Source organism: Electrona antarctica, assembly GCF_951216825.1.
Source record: "Electrona antarctica genome assembly, chromosome: 18".
Classification (NCBI taxonomy): domain Eukaryota; kingdom Metazoa; phylum Chordata; class Actinopteri; order Myctophiformes; family Myctophidae; genus Electrona; species Electrona antarctica.
Genome location: NC_136799.1, coordinates 7,266,757 through 7,285,566, shown reverse-complemented (window position 1 = coordinate 7,285,566; position 18,810 = coordinate 7,266,757). Strand labels below are relative to the sequence as shown.

Below are 18,810 nucleotides of genomic sequence, written 5' to 3'. Positions count from 1 at the left end.
TTGTGTACTGCCGGTACTGTAGCATTCTTTATAGATAGGCTACGAGAGACATCTAGGCGACAGCAAGGTCAGCCTTGCTGCAGTAGGCACGTTCTTCTGTCTCATATCTTATTGTTACGTCATGATGATCCAGCACTATATATGTTTCATGTTTGTGTAATAAACTTTGTGAACCTTAGCGTGATACTGTCTCGTGTCTCGTTAATCTGTTCTCCCGGGTACCCGCCGGCCGCCGCCGTAGTCGCCGTACCAAAGTAATACTTCAACAGGATTGTCACACACCACCCAGCCTGCACACACTACCTGTCTGTCAACCCAGACGAGGGTCCCGTATTTAGATTACAACAATTGAAACGGTAAATGGTGCATTTATATAGCACCTTTATCCAAGGCGCTTTACATAGATTGTACATTACATAACATTCACCCATTCACAATACACAGATGGTGGCAGAAACCATGCAAGGCACCAACCTGCACATCGGGAGCAATTAGGGGTTCAGAGTCTTGCTCAAGGACACTTTGACACTACTGTGGGGGATCCCCGAATAAAAGTGAAGGGAGCCCTCCAGAAAATAATAATCTCAGAAGCTGATCCATTTATTTTATGAATATGATGCAGGCAAAGTCTGAGCCCCTGGCCTGTTCCTTCTGTATAGTCTATAGGCCTATAGTCTAAATTGAGTGGGCATTTTGGGCAACCTTTTTGGGCATACGTTTCCAAAAGATTGTTGAAAATCACCATTGCTTTTATGTCTTATAAACTGCTGCTAAATCAAAATAATCAAAATAGAAAGTTACATTAATAATTGTTAAATTAAACTAACAAAATGAGTCTACATGGAGGCAAGATAGGCTACATTATATGAACCATGTATATGCACATCAAATAGTCCAAAATGATTCATCAGGGCTTTTAAAACGGTCACCAGAGATTTCGACCCAGGACAACTCGCCCAACCGCAAATTCGAGTCCGTTCGACCCGTTTTTACCGGGTCGAATTATCTTTACTTTACTTTACTTTATTTGTTTATTTAGACAGGACAGAGCATATTAATGAACGTCACATGAACGTAAATACACCGGGATTAGCAAAGATGCTAATTTTCATCCGCAGTCCTCACACAAAACATAAAAACAGAAAACAGACAAACGGTGTAACCCCTAGAGGGTAGTAGAGTACAAGGTGACGGTGGTGATTAAGATTGAGTATATTTAAGAGTAAATATTGTAAGCATGCTCCCCCAGTTGCATACTTTTTTAAGAAGGTTTTTTTGTAAACCTTCTTTTCTAAATGAAATAATAATGTATGCCTTATTGTAATGTTGTCTGTTTTGTCCTTCTCTCCTCTAAAATCATTTGAAAGTAGCAGATCTACAGTAGTCCCCATCATTAAACACAACACAAGAGGTGAAATGAATTAACGTAACTGTTATTTTATTTGACAAAACAGGGCAGTGTAAAACAATTTCAAGTCAAAAATAGTAGTATATACAAAAACAATTGAAATAAAATGTATATTACAAAAAGGCTGAGTCTGATTGAATGTGCACTATTTCAGTCATAGAAAAACAAGTTATCAAAAATAGTTATATACAAAAAAAATGGGGGAATAAAAAAGAGAAAGGAGACCAGGCTCTGTCCGCTCTTGCCAGTCCGACCCCGTGTGGCATCGTGTTCACCTCAGCAACAGCTGCCAGCAGCTGGGTGATGTCCAACTCGTTCATTGCATAGGCATCCCATAGTTTTCAAGTCAAAAATAGTAGTATATACAAAAAAATGTGAAATAAAATGTATATTACAAAAAGGCTGAGTCTGATTGAATGTGCACTATTTCAGTCAATGAATTAACGTAACTGTTATTTTATTTGACAAAACAGGGCAGTGTAAAACAATTTCAAGTCAAAAATAGTAGTATATACAAAAACAATTGAAATAAAATGTATATTACAAAAAGGCTGAGTCTGATTGAATGTGCACTATTTCAGTCATAGAAAAACAAGTTATCAAAAATAGTTATATACAAAAAAAATGGGGGAATAAAAAAGAGAAAGGAGACCAGGCTCTGTCCGCTCTTGCCAGTCCGACCCCGTGTGGCATCGTGTTCACCTCAGCAACAGCTGCCAGCAGCTGGGTGATGTCCAACTCGTTCATTGCATAGGCATCCCATAGTTTCACCAGTTTGCCCTCTGTGTCCTTAGTTTTCTTTCGCTGGTAGCGTGCCACCATATCCATTGTGACGAGACGTTGTAGGTGTGAGATTGTGCCAGCTTCTTTGTACAGCAACGACACAAGCAGGTACAGATTCAAGCTTGGCCGCTGTGCTGCGTTGTTGAGTCTGTAGTGCCATCCCTCCAGGTGGTTGTTGGTTCTGATTGTAACGGACCCACAGGGATGTTTCCAGGGTCAATATGTGTTTTCCTTGTGGCTTTTATTTTGAAACGTTTCCTGCCCAAAAGTCAGTTCTCCAATGCTGTTATTTGAAAGATTTCCTGCCCAGTGACAAATCAGTTGCAATTAACATGATCAAGTTCACCTGTGACTGAGGACAACGCCCAGGATGGGGTTGCACACTGAAGCTTATAAAACTGTCACTTGCCCACCTCGCTGGTAGAGGAACAGATATTGCCAGATTTGCCACAAGAGAGTAATGGCAAACATGGAGAAGTTTATTTGAGGAAGGACGGACGGACGGACGGTCAGACCGCAAAGGAAGGACGGATGGCCCAAACGAGCCCTGGAACAGAACAGTTTTGCACAAGCCACTTTAGCACCGAGCTGGAAAGGGGAAAAAGGTGATACTTTTATTGTTGGTCAATCTTGTATGAGGGATACTGGTAATTAGTCTTATTGTTGTATGTATTGTCTGAGGGTTATTTATTTCTATATTGCATGTTGATATGATGGATTAAATATTGTATAGTTTTGTGATGTATATGCTCATGGATGTTATGGAAAATGTATTATGCCTTTTGATTATGGAATGTTATATTGATATAGCCTATATGTTATGTCCTTTTTTCCAGTTTCTACGTTGGGTTCTGAATAAAGAGAAACGTCAAACTCATCAGTCGGCTTTACCCAAATTATTATCCAGCCGGTCCGCTACAGTAGAAACTTTACCCAAGGACTGCAACTCTTCACCACTCATCTACACTGGAGCTCAAACTATGCCATCAGGCCTGCAACACATCGGACAGTCAAATGAATCTGGTGAACGGTTACATTAACACAAACACTACAACTGCATGACAGAACATTACATGGTCAGGAGACGGAACATATATGGACATATTGTATATAAGGGTTCTTGAATTTAATTTCAGTTAATGGTTTACATGCAAAGATTATGGTGTTTTACAGTGAGATTGTAATACAGTGATTTAAGGTCCATATGTTTTTGTGTTGCATTTATTTATGGTTATTATTTTCAGTCACACCCATAGCCTGTTTTTACATTTTATTTGAAATCTAATCCAAAATGGCAGACATTAGCATGATGGTGAATGAGTCAGATGACAATGCAGATCTAGAATTTGTTGAGAATAAGGTAAAGAAGCTTCTATCTATGTATGACCAGTGGAAGGCTATTGCATGGATCACAAAGACACAGTTAAAGGCCAACATTGCTGAGAGCGACCCAGGACATGTCCTTGACACTTTGGTTAAGTGTAAGGATATTTCAAAACTCTACTCTGACATCTTTAAACATGGCACCCCAGATGATTATGTGAGAAGAAGAGTAAATGCTTGTAAATTTATATCGAAGGACATTTTTGAAGTTCTTTTTGACAGAATTGTTGATAATGAATTTGGAACGGGGATGCAGGATTGTTTTTATGAACTGCTTGGCCATGATCCTTTTCACTCTCTTTTTGGTACTTCATCACACGTTGGTACCAAGAGTAGCTATCACTCTGCATCTGTGGCAGTAGAGCTTGCCAGGAAGAGGCAGGGGAGGAGTTTATCAGAGCAGATTGAAGATGAACGGAAGGAGCAGATTGAAGCTGAACGGAAGGAGCAGATTGAAGATGAACGGAAGGAGCAGATTGAAGCTGAACGGAAGGAGCAGATTGAAGCTGAACGGAAGGAGCAGATTGAAGCTGAACGGAAGGAGCAGATTGAAGCTGAACGGAAGGAGCAGCAGGAGAAACCCCTGACTGCCATGAAGGAACAGCAGGAGAAACCCCTGACTGCCATGAAGGAGCAGGAGCAGCAGGAGAAACCCCTGACTGCCATGAAGGAGCAGGAGCAGCAGGAGAAACCCCTGACTGCCATGAAGGAGCAACATGAGGAGATTCAACAAAAACGGCCAGGCCCGGGTGCTCCGGCTGGCGAGGAAGAAAATGGCATCAAAAGGCAGCTGAAGGTGACTGAGGGAGCAGCAGCAGTGAAGCCCAAAGACCCGGCCCAGCACGGTGCAGCTGCCCTGGCCTCAGATCCCGAGGCGCCAGGGGGTTCAGTTGGAGCTGGTACTCTACAGGCCGGCGGGGGCGATCCTAATGCAGTGGCTGCGATGGCCTACAAGGTGACTACCAAGGAAGACACCCCGGCTGCAGTCGAGGTGGAACGGCGGCCTAGAGGAGTGCCACTGCAACAAAGACAACCAGACGAAGAACGGGCATCCCTGCCCAAACAAACCAAAAGGAAAACAGCCAAGGCTGGAAGGTTCAAGGCCCAAGACACTATGCTCATCAGTCAATGCTCATCGGAAGTCAGTGCTGAGCATGTTCTCATTGGAGATGGAGTATTTAAGGTGGGAGGAAAGGTGGGAGACAGACTGCACAGCCCCTTCCTACATATTTTATTTAAAATTTTAAATGAGTATGGGGTCACGTAATTTGATGTAAAATCATTTTTGATTTATGCAACCTGTTTTTAAAGCACTAATGATTTGGTGGGAGTGTAACGGACCCACAGGGATGTTTCCAGGGTCAATATGTGTTTTCCTTGTGGCTTTTATTTTGAAACGTTTCCTGCCCAAAAGTCAGTTCTCCAATGCTGTTATTTGAAAGATTTCCTGCCCAGTGACAAATCAGTTGCAATTAACATGATCAAGTTCACCTGTGACTGAGGACAACGCCCAGGATGGGGTTGCACACTGAAGCTTATAAAACTGTCACTTGCCCACCTCGCTGGTAGAGGAACAGATATTGCCAGATTTGCCACAAGAGAGTAATGGCAAACATGGAGAAGTTTATTTGAGGAAGGACGGACGGTCAGACCGCAAAGGAAGGACGGATGGCCCAAACGAGCCCTGGAACAGAACAGTTTTGCACAAGCCACTTTAGCACCGAGCTGGAAAGGGGAAAAAGGTGATACTTTTATTGTTGGTCAATCTTGTATGAGGGATACTGGTAATTAGTCTTATTGTTGTATGTATTGTCTGAGGGTTATTTATTTCTATATTGCATGTTGATATGATGGATTAAATATTGTATAGTTTTGTGATGTATATGCTCATGGATGTTATGGAAAATGTATTATGCCTTTTGATTATGGAATGTTATATTGATATAGCCTATATGTTATGTCCTTTTTCCAGTTTCTACGTTGGGTTCTGAATAAAGAGAAACGTCAAACTCATCAGTCGGCTTTACCCAAATTATTATCCAGCCGGTCCGCTACACTGATGGCTTGTCGGTAAACGCACCACTGCTGTGGTTTCCACTGGCCATTCATCCAGGTGTCACGGATGTAGTCCACAAGAGGTTCTAGCCGTTCTGTCGACGTCGATGTGTGGCGATTGAATGCGTCTACTATCTCACCGGCCGGGATGTAGGGCAAAGCAAACAATTGCTTGATGAAACTTTTGACTTCTTCATCGTGTCTGTCTCTCTCTGTCTCTCTCTCTCGCGGTCCGGGTCGAAAAGTCAGGTCCAAGCGGGTCGAGAGCGGGTCGAATGGTCCGGGTCGAATCGTCCTGGGTCGAAATCTCTGGTGACCTTTAAAACACTGATGAGAGCACTCGATCAAGTTTCATGTAGCCCTAAGGCAGGGCTTCTCAACGCTTTTGGCTCGTGACCCCCGGAAATGCTTTGACCATGTCTCGTGACCCGCGCCCCGTCCCCCTCCCCAATACAAATTGACCGCTGCAATAACCTTAATAATAGAGAAAATACATGGCAATAGAAATAGAAAAAATAGTGGCAGCGGTGGCCGAACGGATAGCGGCGCGGTCTTGATACCGGAAGGTTCCCAGTTCGAATCAGCCGTCCAAAAAAATTACCACCGCTGAAGTGCCCTTGAACAAGGCATTGAACCACTACGATGAAATGTGTTCTATGAGCAGGGCCTGGCTGGAAACAAGTTCTTGAGCTTAGCCCAGATACCCTGGGTAAATATAGATTTCATTTCATCATAAATAAATACTGAAACCAGATATAATCATTAAGGACATTTCCATTTACCAGACATTCAGTTGAAACAAAAGAATAAAATCTGGGGACACCCCAAAATAATTTGGGTCGCGAGCCACTGGTTGAGAGCCCCTGGCTTAAGGTAGCCTGTCCTACACAACACAACACATGGTTGACACATTTCACTTTCTTTGTTCCTTCTTTCACCGAGTTCACTTGCTGGCCGGGTTCACAAACAGGAGCATGATTGGACAGTGAAAAAAATAATGTGGGGTTCAAATCCAGACACTAAACCCCTAACTGGGGCGGGATCCCCTTTTGGTGTTTTAACTGCATTATGTTATACTTTAGCTATTGAAAAATAGCAGATCTACAAGCTCATGAGTGCCACACTACAAGCTTGTAGATCTGCTATTTTTGAAAAATCGTGAAAATGTGGCAAAATCTTTGAATATAATATTTCAGAGCGAACGTTTTTTACTGAAATCTTTGCTTCTGGAGGGGTGCCTGGAACAACATAACATATCATTTGGGGTCCTTGACATGAAATAGTTTGAGAACGACATAGAAACATGTGTTTTTCAGAAAACGGTCAGGATTTAGAAGACATTTGTAGAATCGTCTTCAGGTCTAAATGGGTCAACGGCTTGATATGACAGTGAACAAATAGAAGTTCCATTAACACTTTTTTTTCTACCAACTCGTTTCTCTGTAAATAGATTAATGTATGCCAGAAAAAAATATAATAATCTCCATAACGGTCAACAGAAACTCTACGCTGGGTCTTTACTCTAGTCAAGAGTATTAATAAAATGAAACATGAAATTGTCAAATCGATGAGGATAAAATATGCAATTTTAAAATGCAAACGTGGTGATACAATTTGGTTCTGGTTATAGGTCTTTTGAAGTGCCTGATGAGCGGAGTAGGTAGAACCTGACGCCCAAAGATTTGTTTTAATTCCTGTCCACACATGCATGCTTTCTGCGTGCTTGAACCTGAATGTAAACAAGACGTGCTGAGGAGGATTACAAGACTTTACCGTTGGATGTGACCTCAATGACCTATTTGGAATGTCATATGAGAATGAAAGGGAACACATATTGCCTTTAGTAGAATAGCTCTAACAACAGTGTTGTACAATTATATCAGACACTGATGGTTTTCTTTCAGATTGAAGCTCTTCGTGCCAAAATGTGGGGAATCAGTGGACCATATAAACCATATAAAAATTGTTGGCAATTTTATGAGACAAATTTGACATAGTTGCACAAAAAACAAATAAAACTGCACACCAGCCATGACAAAGATACAATTTGGTTCTAATTCTTAATAATAAAAAAAAAAGGTTTATTGAAATATTGACAGAGAACACAAGTTCAAAATAGAGTAGAGACAAAAAAACTCCACTTCTGTCATCCCCATCTGTCACACACACACACACACACACACACACACACACACACACACACACACACACACACACACACACACACACACACACACACACACACACACACACACACACACACACACACACACACACACACACACATATTCTCCGCAGTCAGAGATGATCACCTTCTGCTTGGGCTTGCCATCTTTTGCTCCTTGAGCCTGTACGGACACAAGACAGGGTCATGCTGAGGATTACAAGACTAGCTTTGGAACCGACCGCCATTGCTTGGACAGTCTCTAAATAAAATGCACATGGTACAAATGTTTCAATTACTAATCATGCATCAGAATCAGTTTTTTATTGTCACAATACACACTAGGAATACAGGGGAACAATACTGTTCTCCACAACTTAGCTTGTCACATTTGTAACAGAAAGTGCTGATGCATCCAAAGTGCAATATAGATAAAGTGCTATTCATCTCAAGAGGTTTGTTTTGGGGCGAGTATATGGCGAGCATTCAGGGTTCTGATGGTCTGGGGGAAGAAACTACAAGCAGCCCTTTGCTAAGTCCCTTCCCAACCCGTCCTTGTCCAATAGGCACGTTAGCAGTGAGGACAGGGCAAGCTCTCCTTCTCCCCCATTGAGATGCATGTTAAATAATGGGATTTCTCCATAATAGATCATTTCAGTAGCAAGAGCATCAAAATGTCTTACCAGGCCTGTAGTAGGCTATGCACTGGACAAATGTGCATGACACTATTTAAATAAACTAGAAATATGAGGAAATGACAGAGGGAGAAATCAACTTTTAACGACCACCCGACAGGAGTTTTCATGTTGCATGGTAGACTACGGTCATTAGTATTATTGCCATCACCTGGGTGGGTCAGTCGTGTAACTTTCTCGACATTAAGCCATGTATATGTTCAACAACTCAGCCATGCAAAATAACATTGACAGCTATGAGGTGGTGAAAGCTTGACCTGCATAGCAACAGTTGCTAAACTATTTGGATTGGCATTGGACAATGGCTTTTTCGGGTGGGATTTAGCAAAGGGCTAATTGTGATGATTGTTGAAAATGATACTGTATACAATAACAACATACACCAGATCTTACCTCCATTGCACGGACCACCTCCATGCCCTCTATCAGGTCTCCAAACACTACATGCTTGCCATCGAGCCAGTCCGTCTTGTCCGTTGTGATGAAGAACTGAGAGCCGTTGCTGTTTGGACCAGAATTGGCCATGGAGAGCTGTGCTATATGACCAAAAGAGAAGCCTAGTTAATACACTAGGCAACAAATACGCTGATCTTACCCTAATTTAGCTCATTTAGACCAGAGGACGCATCTGTGTCACCTTATAGCTTTAAACCACTTTAACCATTACTTTATTTTAAACAATCTGTTGAAAAATAGCAGATCTACAAGCTTGTGGCGCTTGTAAATACAGATAGTATCTGTGGTTCCTTGACATCATCATCATTTTTCGACCGCGGTCGAGATCATGGATTCCACAATGCTACGCCAGACTTCCCGGTCCTTCATTGCCACCCCCAGTTCCTGCCTACTGAAGCATGTGTCCCTAGCGATGACATCAGGGAACGACAGCTTTCTACCTCTGGTCCGCCCTGAGGCAGGACTCCAGAGAAGAAGGGAAGATACTGTATAACCTCATTGTCAGCTCTGTAGCAGTGGCCGGCAAACTGCGGACCAGTGAAGAAACACGGGGAAGGTTGCCGTATATTAGATTAGTCGATGGATGGCTCTTCCAAGACAGATTTTGCGCTCTCATTAGAAGGCGGGTGTAAGTGCCTTGACATGAAAAGGTTTGAGCACCACTGTTACGTTCTTCAGAAAACTGTCAGGATTTGGAACACATTCTGTAGAATCTGGTCTCAGGTTAAAATGACTGTACATCCAAAATCACCATGTTTTTTCTCCCCACACAATCTTCTGACACTTGTCCGATTTCGGTCGGGATTTTAACATGCATAAATAACAATGTCTTGCTCGACGTTGTAACACGACACCCCAATTATGCATGTAAAAACATCAATCAAATATATGACAACCTGATTAATACCAGCAATTGGAATATTAGTGTGCACTTAAGCAACTCAGGTCTCACCTGGAGCCGTGTGTTTGAGGACAAAGTTCTCGTCGTCAAACTTGCGACCATAGATTGACTTTCCGCCGGTTCCGTTGTGGTTGGTGAAGTCGCCTCCCTGACACATGAACTGAGGGATGATACGGTGGAAGCAGCTGCCTTTGAACCCAAAGCCTTTCTCATGTGTACACAGGCAGCGGAAGTTCTCTAGAAGAAAAGACATCTTTTCATCATACATCTGCCTTTATCAGGATTGTTTCAACCTGTTATTACACAAACAATTCATTCAAATCTACCTTCTGGCAGAGTCTAACGGAAAGCTGTATTAAATAGAAAGAGAGAAAGAGAGACAGAAAGAGAGAGAGAGACCTGCAGTCATGGGAACGATGTCAGCTCGCAGTAGGAATCGAAGTCTTCCTGCCAGCTTGTTCCAAATCTTGATGTCCATGTAGACCTGAGGGTTGACTCTGCCCTTCTTGGCTGGGGGCTCACCCTGACAACAAGAATAATAAGACAATATTATCACCATCTCAAACAGACAATCACAACATACTGTCTTGACCCACAAGACAGACCATAATCCACAAGACGAGCTCTGGTAGAGCAACTACACAAGCCTCCACGAGTGGTAACTAACTGTATTGTTCCTAGGTGCAACAACTCATTCAGACTAAGATTGGCTTCCAAAGCAAGCAGGAGTGCTCAGTTTAAAAAAAATGCTGCAAATCATGAAAACATCATGTGATTTCCGTGAAATTGTGCACGCACATTCCCACTAGGCCAAGGAAGAAATGCCACATGAACATTTTCAACTCAGCCTCATGGTGGCGTTATAACTGGCAGAAAAGTGTTTTTACCTCTAACTGCACGGATCTGTGGATAACTTTGTATGCCAACTCCCTAGAGGCCAAGGAAAAACCATTACCTGGAATTTTTCACATCTGCTCTTTATAGCGCCACCAGGAGGCCGACATATGTAAAACACATTTTCTAATATTACTCCTTCAGATCTTATCCAAATTTCACGCAAATCGGTACACATGCTCTCCATAGTCATGTGATCAAGACGGGTTGGTTTGATTTCTCATAATCCACCCTCATTGGCTACGATTGGCTTCTAAAATTTTCAGGAGTAGCCCGCTTTGTACCCGTTTTGTACAAATCGCCACAACTACTCAACGCAGCGTCCGATTGTGGTGAAACTGTGCATGCATATTCCCACTAGGCTTTGGAAGAAATGCCATTTGACAGTTTTCAAATCAGCCTCATGGTGACGCTACAGGCCAAGCCACGTCACACACACGCATGCATGTACGCTGCACGCACACACACGGTTATATTGCTTCTAAACATTTTGCCAAACATCACACTCACACTCCTATCCTCCTGGTGGAGACCTGTGCCCAGAAGGGCACTTTTTCTAGTTTTGTACTGTCCCTGCCAAATAAATTAAATAAAAAAAGACAGACCAGACCATGTCAACACACAATTCCCCCTTTGTCAAGTGCCGTCCGTGGTTGTGCCCCTCTTCACACCCATTGGTTGCAGTTTCGTGGTTGGACAAAAATCCTCTCTCCATCCACTACCATTGAAATAACATGTTTTTAAGTTGCTTCATATTGATATTCTGTGCATTCAATTCTTATTTTAAACTTGGTGTCAGTAAAAAGGAACATCACATGGTGACTCGGCATGTCATGTTTGTTTTTAGTTTTTTCCCCAACAATGATGTTTTAGCAAATTCAACATGAACAAGGCAGAAACAAGGTTATTCAGTCAGGGACCAGTCAGAAGGCTGACAAATAGTGCTGCCGACAAATAGTGCTGCCAACAAATATTCCATATTCGAATGAATATTCGAATGTAACAAATAAAAGAATAATCGAATATTTTAAATTAGGATTCGAATTAAAAAAATAACAATAAAATTGCTGTGTGAGTTCTGCCGAGACTCTGTGCCACGTAAACTAAAACATTAGGCTATTAAGATAATTATGAATCATTCATTTGATATTGCAAGACTCGAGAGTGCATTTCTCAGCACCAACCACAGCCCATACAGGACCGGACCATATAGATAAAGAAAGATCAAGTTTTACAGCATATTAGGCTGCAATATTCATATTAAAATCATATACATTCGACATTCGAAATCATTCGAAAATTGTTCGAATACAATATAAAAGGAATATTCGAATATCATTTTTGGCCAATTCTGGCAGCACTACTGACAAAGGGTGAATTGAAAAGACCGCATTCTCACATCTTGCGTTGTGGTACTGGCGGCGTCCCCAGCGGACTCCTCCGTCTCACCCTCCTCAGCGGTTTTCCCAGAGAACTTCTTTAACCAGTCGTCATCGGACCACACTGAGGGACGAAGACAGAGGGAGCCAGGATGAAGGACGGTCACAGAGTTTAGATCTGTACATACCCTCCAGGGGGGGCCATACTTAGTTTAGACTAGTCATACATTAATAATCACCTGGTCGGGATGAGCCCTCCTTGATTCTCATCGGTTTGGCGATGTTTACCCGGATTGTTCGTCCAAACAGCTCAGACTCGTTCTGGGGAGAAAACAGCAGAGGCCCAGTGTCATTTCCTCACTATACTAGAAATTTGACACATACTGTATGTGTGGACATTGTGGACTTGTCATCGCTTAACCACATATAATGTACTTCATTGGGCAAGACACTGAACCCCAAATTGCTCCCAATGTGCTGGTTGGTACCATGTGTGTGTGAATGGGTAAATGTAATGCACAATCTATGTAAAGCGCCTTGGATAAAGGCGCTATATAAATGCACCATTTACCATTTATGCCAAGTAGAATAGCTAATATATGGTGAATCTATTTTTGGAAAAAATAAAAAGTAAATAAAGCTATATTTCTTTATACATTTGTTTATTGACATGCCCAAAACAGGGATGACAGCTTCAAAGTGGTTTAAGCGAGTCAGGTGAACTCAACTCACCATGTTGTCAATGGCAGCCGCTGCATCCTATGGAAGACAACATTCAGAAAGAGATGTCAATCACAAATGCAGATCAAACACTCATACTCTGTGACAAAGCTATGACCTACCATGTCCACAAGGTGGCAATCTACAGTACAACAACACAAGTCACTGCACACAGTAGCAGTAACTTACCTCTGCCAGCTCAAGGCAAATCCTCTGTGCTTCTCTGAAAAACAACCAATGAAGAAGTCAACAATCTACAACAAAAGGTCATGCATATAAAACGGATACAGGATAGGTCGGCACTAGGGACAACCAGGGCACCTCGATGTACAATAACGATGTGTATTTTTGTCAAAAAGAAAAACTAAAACAAATGTAACATGTAATGTGTTGAAAAATGCTCATTTTCAACATGGAACTATATCATTAAAGGGATAGTTCAGATTTTTTGAACTTAAGTTGTATGAAATACTTGCCATTAATATAGTGGTTGCAACTGTATTAATCGATTGCCCGAGTCCCATGGTGAGAGTTCTGCTCTGGTTTTGGTCAATATTAAGTAGTTCTGGTCATTTTGTGGGGGGCACTGGGGCCACGCAGTAAAAGTAAATGAATCCACAAAACGAACGTAATTTGTATTGTTGACCTATTTCTAAAATATTAGCGCGACTTCCGTTCAACTTTGACCCCTCTATCACATGGAACTATTTTTTGGGCGTAGTGATAGACACAAAAAACATAGTTCTGTGTGATAGAGGGGTAAAAAAAGAACGGAAGTTGCACTAATATTTTAGAAATAGGTCAACAATACAAATGACGTTAGTTTTGTGGATTCATTTACTTTTACTGCGTGGCCCCCAGTGCCCCCCACAAAATGACCGGAACTACTTGATATTTAACCAAAACCAGAGCAGAACTCCCACCACAGGACTCGGGCAATCAATTAATACAGTTGCAACCACTATATTATTGGCAAGTATTTCATACAACTTAAGTTCAAAAAATCTGAACTATCCCTTTAATATAACTTAAAGGAACATTCAGTGATTTGGGTGATTTGGAAAAAAACCCGGTCCACCCGGTAACAAGATGTGCACATGCACACGCTCTACAGTGGGGGAAGTACAACAGACCAACAGCACGTGCACCAATGCCCGCCCCACTCGATCATGATTGGAGGAAGGCCCCTCTCATCCTGATTGGATGAAGGCTTTGCCACCCAAAGCCCAAACCGAAACCAGGGTTTTTTGACCCCAGGGGCTCACTGGGGACAGGGAGGAACTCCTTATATGGTCAGCACACTTTATAGTAGGGAGGATTATCCAAAAAATAAGTGATATTTGAATTAAGTGAGATCACTGAATATACCTTTAAGAGTTGTGTGGAAATAATATAACAGTCCCCCCCCATTCTGATTAGTGACCACGTCGGCGTACTCTTTGGCCTGCAGAGCAGTGTTGATTTTGACGACTAAAACTAAGACGAAAAATGTTCGTCGACTTATTTCACTGACGAAAACTAAATGGAAACTGTGTCACGGCCTGGTACGGGAACTGCACTGCCCGAGAAAAGATCAGCCTACAACGAGTAGTGCGATCGGCAGAGCGGATAATGGGAATCGAGCTCCCAGCGCTCCAGGAACTGTACAAAAGGCGGTGCGTGGTCAAAGCCAAGCGCATCATCAAGGACAAGCACCACCCAAGTCACAGACTGTTCAAACCCCTACAACGACCGCGACCGGGCAAGGGGCTCTACCGCAGTATCAAGAGTTCCACCACCAGGCTCTGGTGCAGTTTTAATCCGGCTGCTGTCAGGATGCTGAATGAGGCATAAGCCTTGTTCAGCAGCCTGACAGCAGGCAGTGCAAAAAAAAACTTTTCTGGCTCTTCCTGAACACACCTGTGGATTATACCAGGGACAATGACTTGGACTTGGACTTGGACTTAGCTCCCCCTCGGACACACCAAACTTTTTGTTGCACTCCCTCATGGAGCTACCTGCGGATTATACTAGGGTCAGTCCACCCTAGGTGGACACGCACTGACCTTTTGCACCTTAATCCCATGTACAACGCACTGACTTTTTGTTTTTCTATTGTTGCTCTTGTTGTGTTGTTATTGCTCTTTTTTCTCTAAGCACCTTAACGTCCATATGTATATGCACAGTATAAGTATAACATGCACAGTTTACATACATTGCTGCTATGCTCAGGCACCTTAGTTAGTTTTTTTTTATTATTATCTCAGGTTTTTGTAAATATGTAGATTCTGTTGCTCTCTTGTTTTGATCTCCTTCCCACCTGCCCCCCACCCCTCTTCCCCCCCCCCCCCCCCCCTCTTCTTTCTATGGAAATTAACGTTGCGATGGGAACGATGTACAAAAACGAATTTCACCCACTTTTTTACCTTGTAAACCTGTGATGTGACAATAAAACTGATTCTGATTCTGATTCTGATTCTGATTCTGAAATGAAATCTAAGCTATGATGACTAAAACTAAGACTAAATATACTGACAATTTTCGTCAACAAATAAAAACTAGACTAAAATGTTAGGAAGGGACTAGTGGACAAGAAATCCAGTACAAGTCATTTTACACTTGGTTACATGCTGAAAATGGCAGATCTACAAGCCCACAATGCGTCGCACTGCGACACTTTGTGAGCTTATAGATCGGCTATTTTCAGCAGGTGCAAAAATCAGTCTTTACAACAGCATCAAGGCACCGCCAAAACACATTGTAGTCGACTAAATCAACTATAGATGTAGTCTACTAAAACTAGACTAACACTAAAATATTCCAGGTGACTAAAATAAAAAATAAAAAGACTATGACTAAAACTAAAATAAAAATGTTCTGCCAAAAACAACACTGGTGCACTGCCCACCTATCCTGTTACACAGAGGAAGTAAGCAATCCACATGCATCTGTTCCATGTGAAGAAGCATCAGTTATGGTCATTATCAGATCACCAAACAAAGATGGTGGCTGTCAACAGTAACACAGACGTCTTTCAGCCATGACTTCCATAGAAGTAGAGACACTTTTGCGTTTTGCCGTTGTGATTTATGCAACCGTGACCACAATCACCACATCACGCCAGTCCTGCATCAACTTCACTGGCTCCCAGTCGACATGCATAGACATCTCAAAACACTCCTCGCCACCTACAAGGCTCTAAACTTTAGAGTACCCCTACCAAGTACCCGTCCACCAGTGACATCATCGATGGGGAATCCAAGCTAATAGAAACTGCAGGCTTTCTATTCCTGAAAAGTTGCAATGCGATAATGGAAGCCATTGTTCTCACGATAATACAAAATCTTAATATTTTTTTAAACAAATCTTAACATTCTATTTGTAGCCGTTTCTTGTAGTTTTACTTAATTTTTTGCTTTAACCAGTTTAAGCCCAATTTTATACGTAATCTCCATAAATGTCACTTTTTTGAGAGAGAGGTTTTTCCTGTAGTGATGCACCGAATATTCGTCCGCAGAAAATATTCGGCAGAAAATGGCTAAAAATGCATTTTCTGACTATTCGGTTTCAGCCCAAATAGGCAGAAAATATATCACCGAATAGTGTATGCAATTAATGCATTCAAAAGAGCTGAATAAAGGTTTTATGGACCCATTATTATTATTTAAGTTAAGTTTTGCCATAACTATTTATTTTGCCATAAATCAGGTAGCTTTAAGGTACGGCCATGACAGCAATGGTAGGTAAAAAGATATATAATAATCATATTCGGTTCTCGGCCAACTGTTTCCTATATTCGGTTTCGGCCAAGACTTTCCCTATCGGTGCATCCCTAGTAATGAATGACACAAAATAGAGATTCTAAATCTGTATCTATTAAAGTGCTAAAAAATAAGTTTCATTTGATGAATTATAATTATTGTTATTATTAGGTGTTGGTGTTACATACACTAATACTAGTGGCACTATTATCACACTTATACAACATAACTAATTGATGCCTTACCAGTTTCATAATCTAATGGTATCTGAATGTCTGTGATGTCACCAAATGGAATGAATGCTGCATGCATCACCTTCTCATCCACCTCCTCGGCCAGGCCACCTGTCACAAACACAACAAATATCTTACATAAATGTATCAAAACTGTCAAAAGAAAAGTTTTAAAAAGGGGTGGAAAAACAGCGGCTGGTTAAAGTGGCACTATGCAACTTTTTTTTAATTAATTAATCTTTTCTGTATGGTATGTTAATACAATATAACTTATACAATTGGGGTGGTTGTATTTTGTCTCCAGTAGAGCAGCTCTGCACACAGAGCGCGTTTTTCGGATTATTAGCGGCGTTTCTCCATCGGTTTTCCGAAAAAGGCGTCCAGTGTGCAACCACCTTTAGTGTCAAAATGTCCTTGAGCAAGACACTGACTGTCACTGAACCCCTAATTGCTGGTTGGCGCCTCCGCATGGATTGTATGAATGTGAATGAATGTGAATGAATGAATGATGGAGTGTATGAATGTGTGTGTGAATGTAATGCGCAATCTATGTAAAGCGTTCTCTTTGTTTTTTGTTCTCTTGTTCTTGTGCTCTTATATATAGGCTGTATATATTTTTTTAAGTGGTGCAACCACTTTCTTAAGTAGCTTTGTGTGTGCCTGGCTGGGTGGGTGGCTGTGTCTCAGTGTCTGAGCACGGAAATTGCATTTGGTTGGTTTTCAAAACCAAGTGTCACTGTTGTGCAGCCTAACATACACATACATGTACATATGAACTGTATATATGATGATTTCAGGTGTATCAAATCAGTACAGTACAGACCCCTGGCCTGGGAACCCTCACATGGTAACTGTCATTTCTCAAAGGTTTCTGACGCGGGGCGGCTCGCCGGAACCGGCCCGGCCCTCTGGGCGTGTTCCTAGGGGTCTGGATGTTCCGGGGACCCCCACACGGAGTTGCACCACTTACTTCACACGGGTGATTTTTTGTTTTAGTTTGTTTTCTCTCTCCTTTTTATTTGATGTAATCATGGTGAAGTAGAATTAATGGTTGGTAGAAGAGCATCAATTCGTGTTTTTTTAATGATAGATAGGGGCAGATATCAATAAGATTTATCTTCTTCCTGCTCCTTTTCTTTTCTTTTCTTTTCTGAAATATGTAGAAAAGTATACGGTAAAATGATAATCATGTAAAAATAATACATTTAAATAAATAAAAAGGAACTTTGATTGGAGCTGAACTGCTTTAATAAACAACAGAAGTTGTTCAAGTATTGTCTCGTCAAGGTGGAGCCTGTGGAACCGTTGCGGCTCGAGAATCCGCCATTCCTGAATAAAGTGCCTGGTGCTGGGAGTCTGGTGCAACGCACAGGGCCTGACCTGGTGAGAGCAGGAGTGGACCTGGTGAGACGTAGGAGGGGTCTGGACAGGAGTCAACCCACAGACCCTAGTCCTTCCACGCGCCAGAATGGTACCTCCCAGTCCCGGCAGAGTAGTTCAGGAGGAACGGATTGTGTGGCCCTGGTTTTTCCCTAATGGGACTGATCGAGGGTAGCTACTGGGACGTAAGTCGGGACTTGATCACCCCGGCTGGGTCACCTGAGTGAGGGGTATGATGTTGGGAGACCCGAAACCCCGATGACCTTGGGATACATCACTGAGGATACGTCCCAGGTGCATCCATGTATGTATGTATTTTGTTTTTTCGTCAGCTTGAGCCCATGGTGTAGTTTTCATTTAGTCTTTAATACAAAGTGAAAGTCTTAGTGTTAATTTGATTTGATCGATTTAAGAGTGTACAAATGGAACCAAATGGACACATTATGTCATGTTTTCGGAGTTAAAACAACAATTATGATTTTACAATGTAGGGGCAAAAACCTGCTATGTTGAAAATTCAAAGTAAGAAAGGATGCAATTAAAACCCTTGGGGTGCCACCCCCAATTGCAGCCCTTTTGTGACATATATTCATATTTTTAATTCATCATTTTAATGCCA

The 18,810-nt window shown here is 41.9% G+C and overlaps 2 protein-coding genes across 2 annotated transcripts; one reads left to right on the top strand and one right to left on the bottom strand.

Moving 5' to 3' along the window:
• Window positions 1–2,388: 2,388 nt before the first annotated feature.
• LOC306942135 (uncharacterized protein) lies at window positions 2,389–5,587 on the top strand. Its single transcript, XM_079527870.1, has 2 exons — window positions 2,389–2,796; window positions 3,028–5,587. Exon 2 carries the CDS (start codon window positions 3,483–3,485, stop codon window positions 4,839–4,841), a length of 1,359 nt encoding a protein of 452 aa, XP_079383996.1. The 5' UTR covers window positions 2,389–2,796; window positions 3,028–3,482; the 3' UTR covers window positions 4,842–5,587.
• LOC306942604 (peptidyl-prolyl cis-trans isomerase E-like) lies at window positions 5,121–16,908 on the bottom strand (the record flags this gene model as incomplete). The annotated part of the gene is made up of 10 exons (XM_079528611.1): window positions 16,824–16,908; window positions 13,028–13,061; window positions 12,851–12,877; window positions 12,358–12,439; window positions 12,139–12,242; window positions 10,245–10,368; window positions 9,897–10,082; window positions 8,882–9,024; window positions 7,817–7,977; window positions 5,121–5,136 (listed from the first exon to the last, which is right to left on the bottom strand). Exons 3-10 carry the CDS (start codon window positions 12,851–12,853, stop codon window positions 5,121–5,123), a joined length of 819 nt encoding a protein of 272 aa, XP_079384737.1. The 5' UTR covers window positions 12,854–12,877; window positions 13,028–13,061; window positions 16,824–16,908.
• Window positions 16,909–18,810: the final 1,902 nt, after the last annotated feature.

Coding starts and splice junctions, on each gene's coding strand:
- LOC306942135 (XM_079527870.1), top strand. CDS start 3,483: ATGGCAGACATTAGCATGATGGTGAATGAGTCAGATGACAATGCAGAT.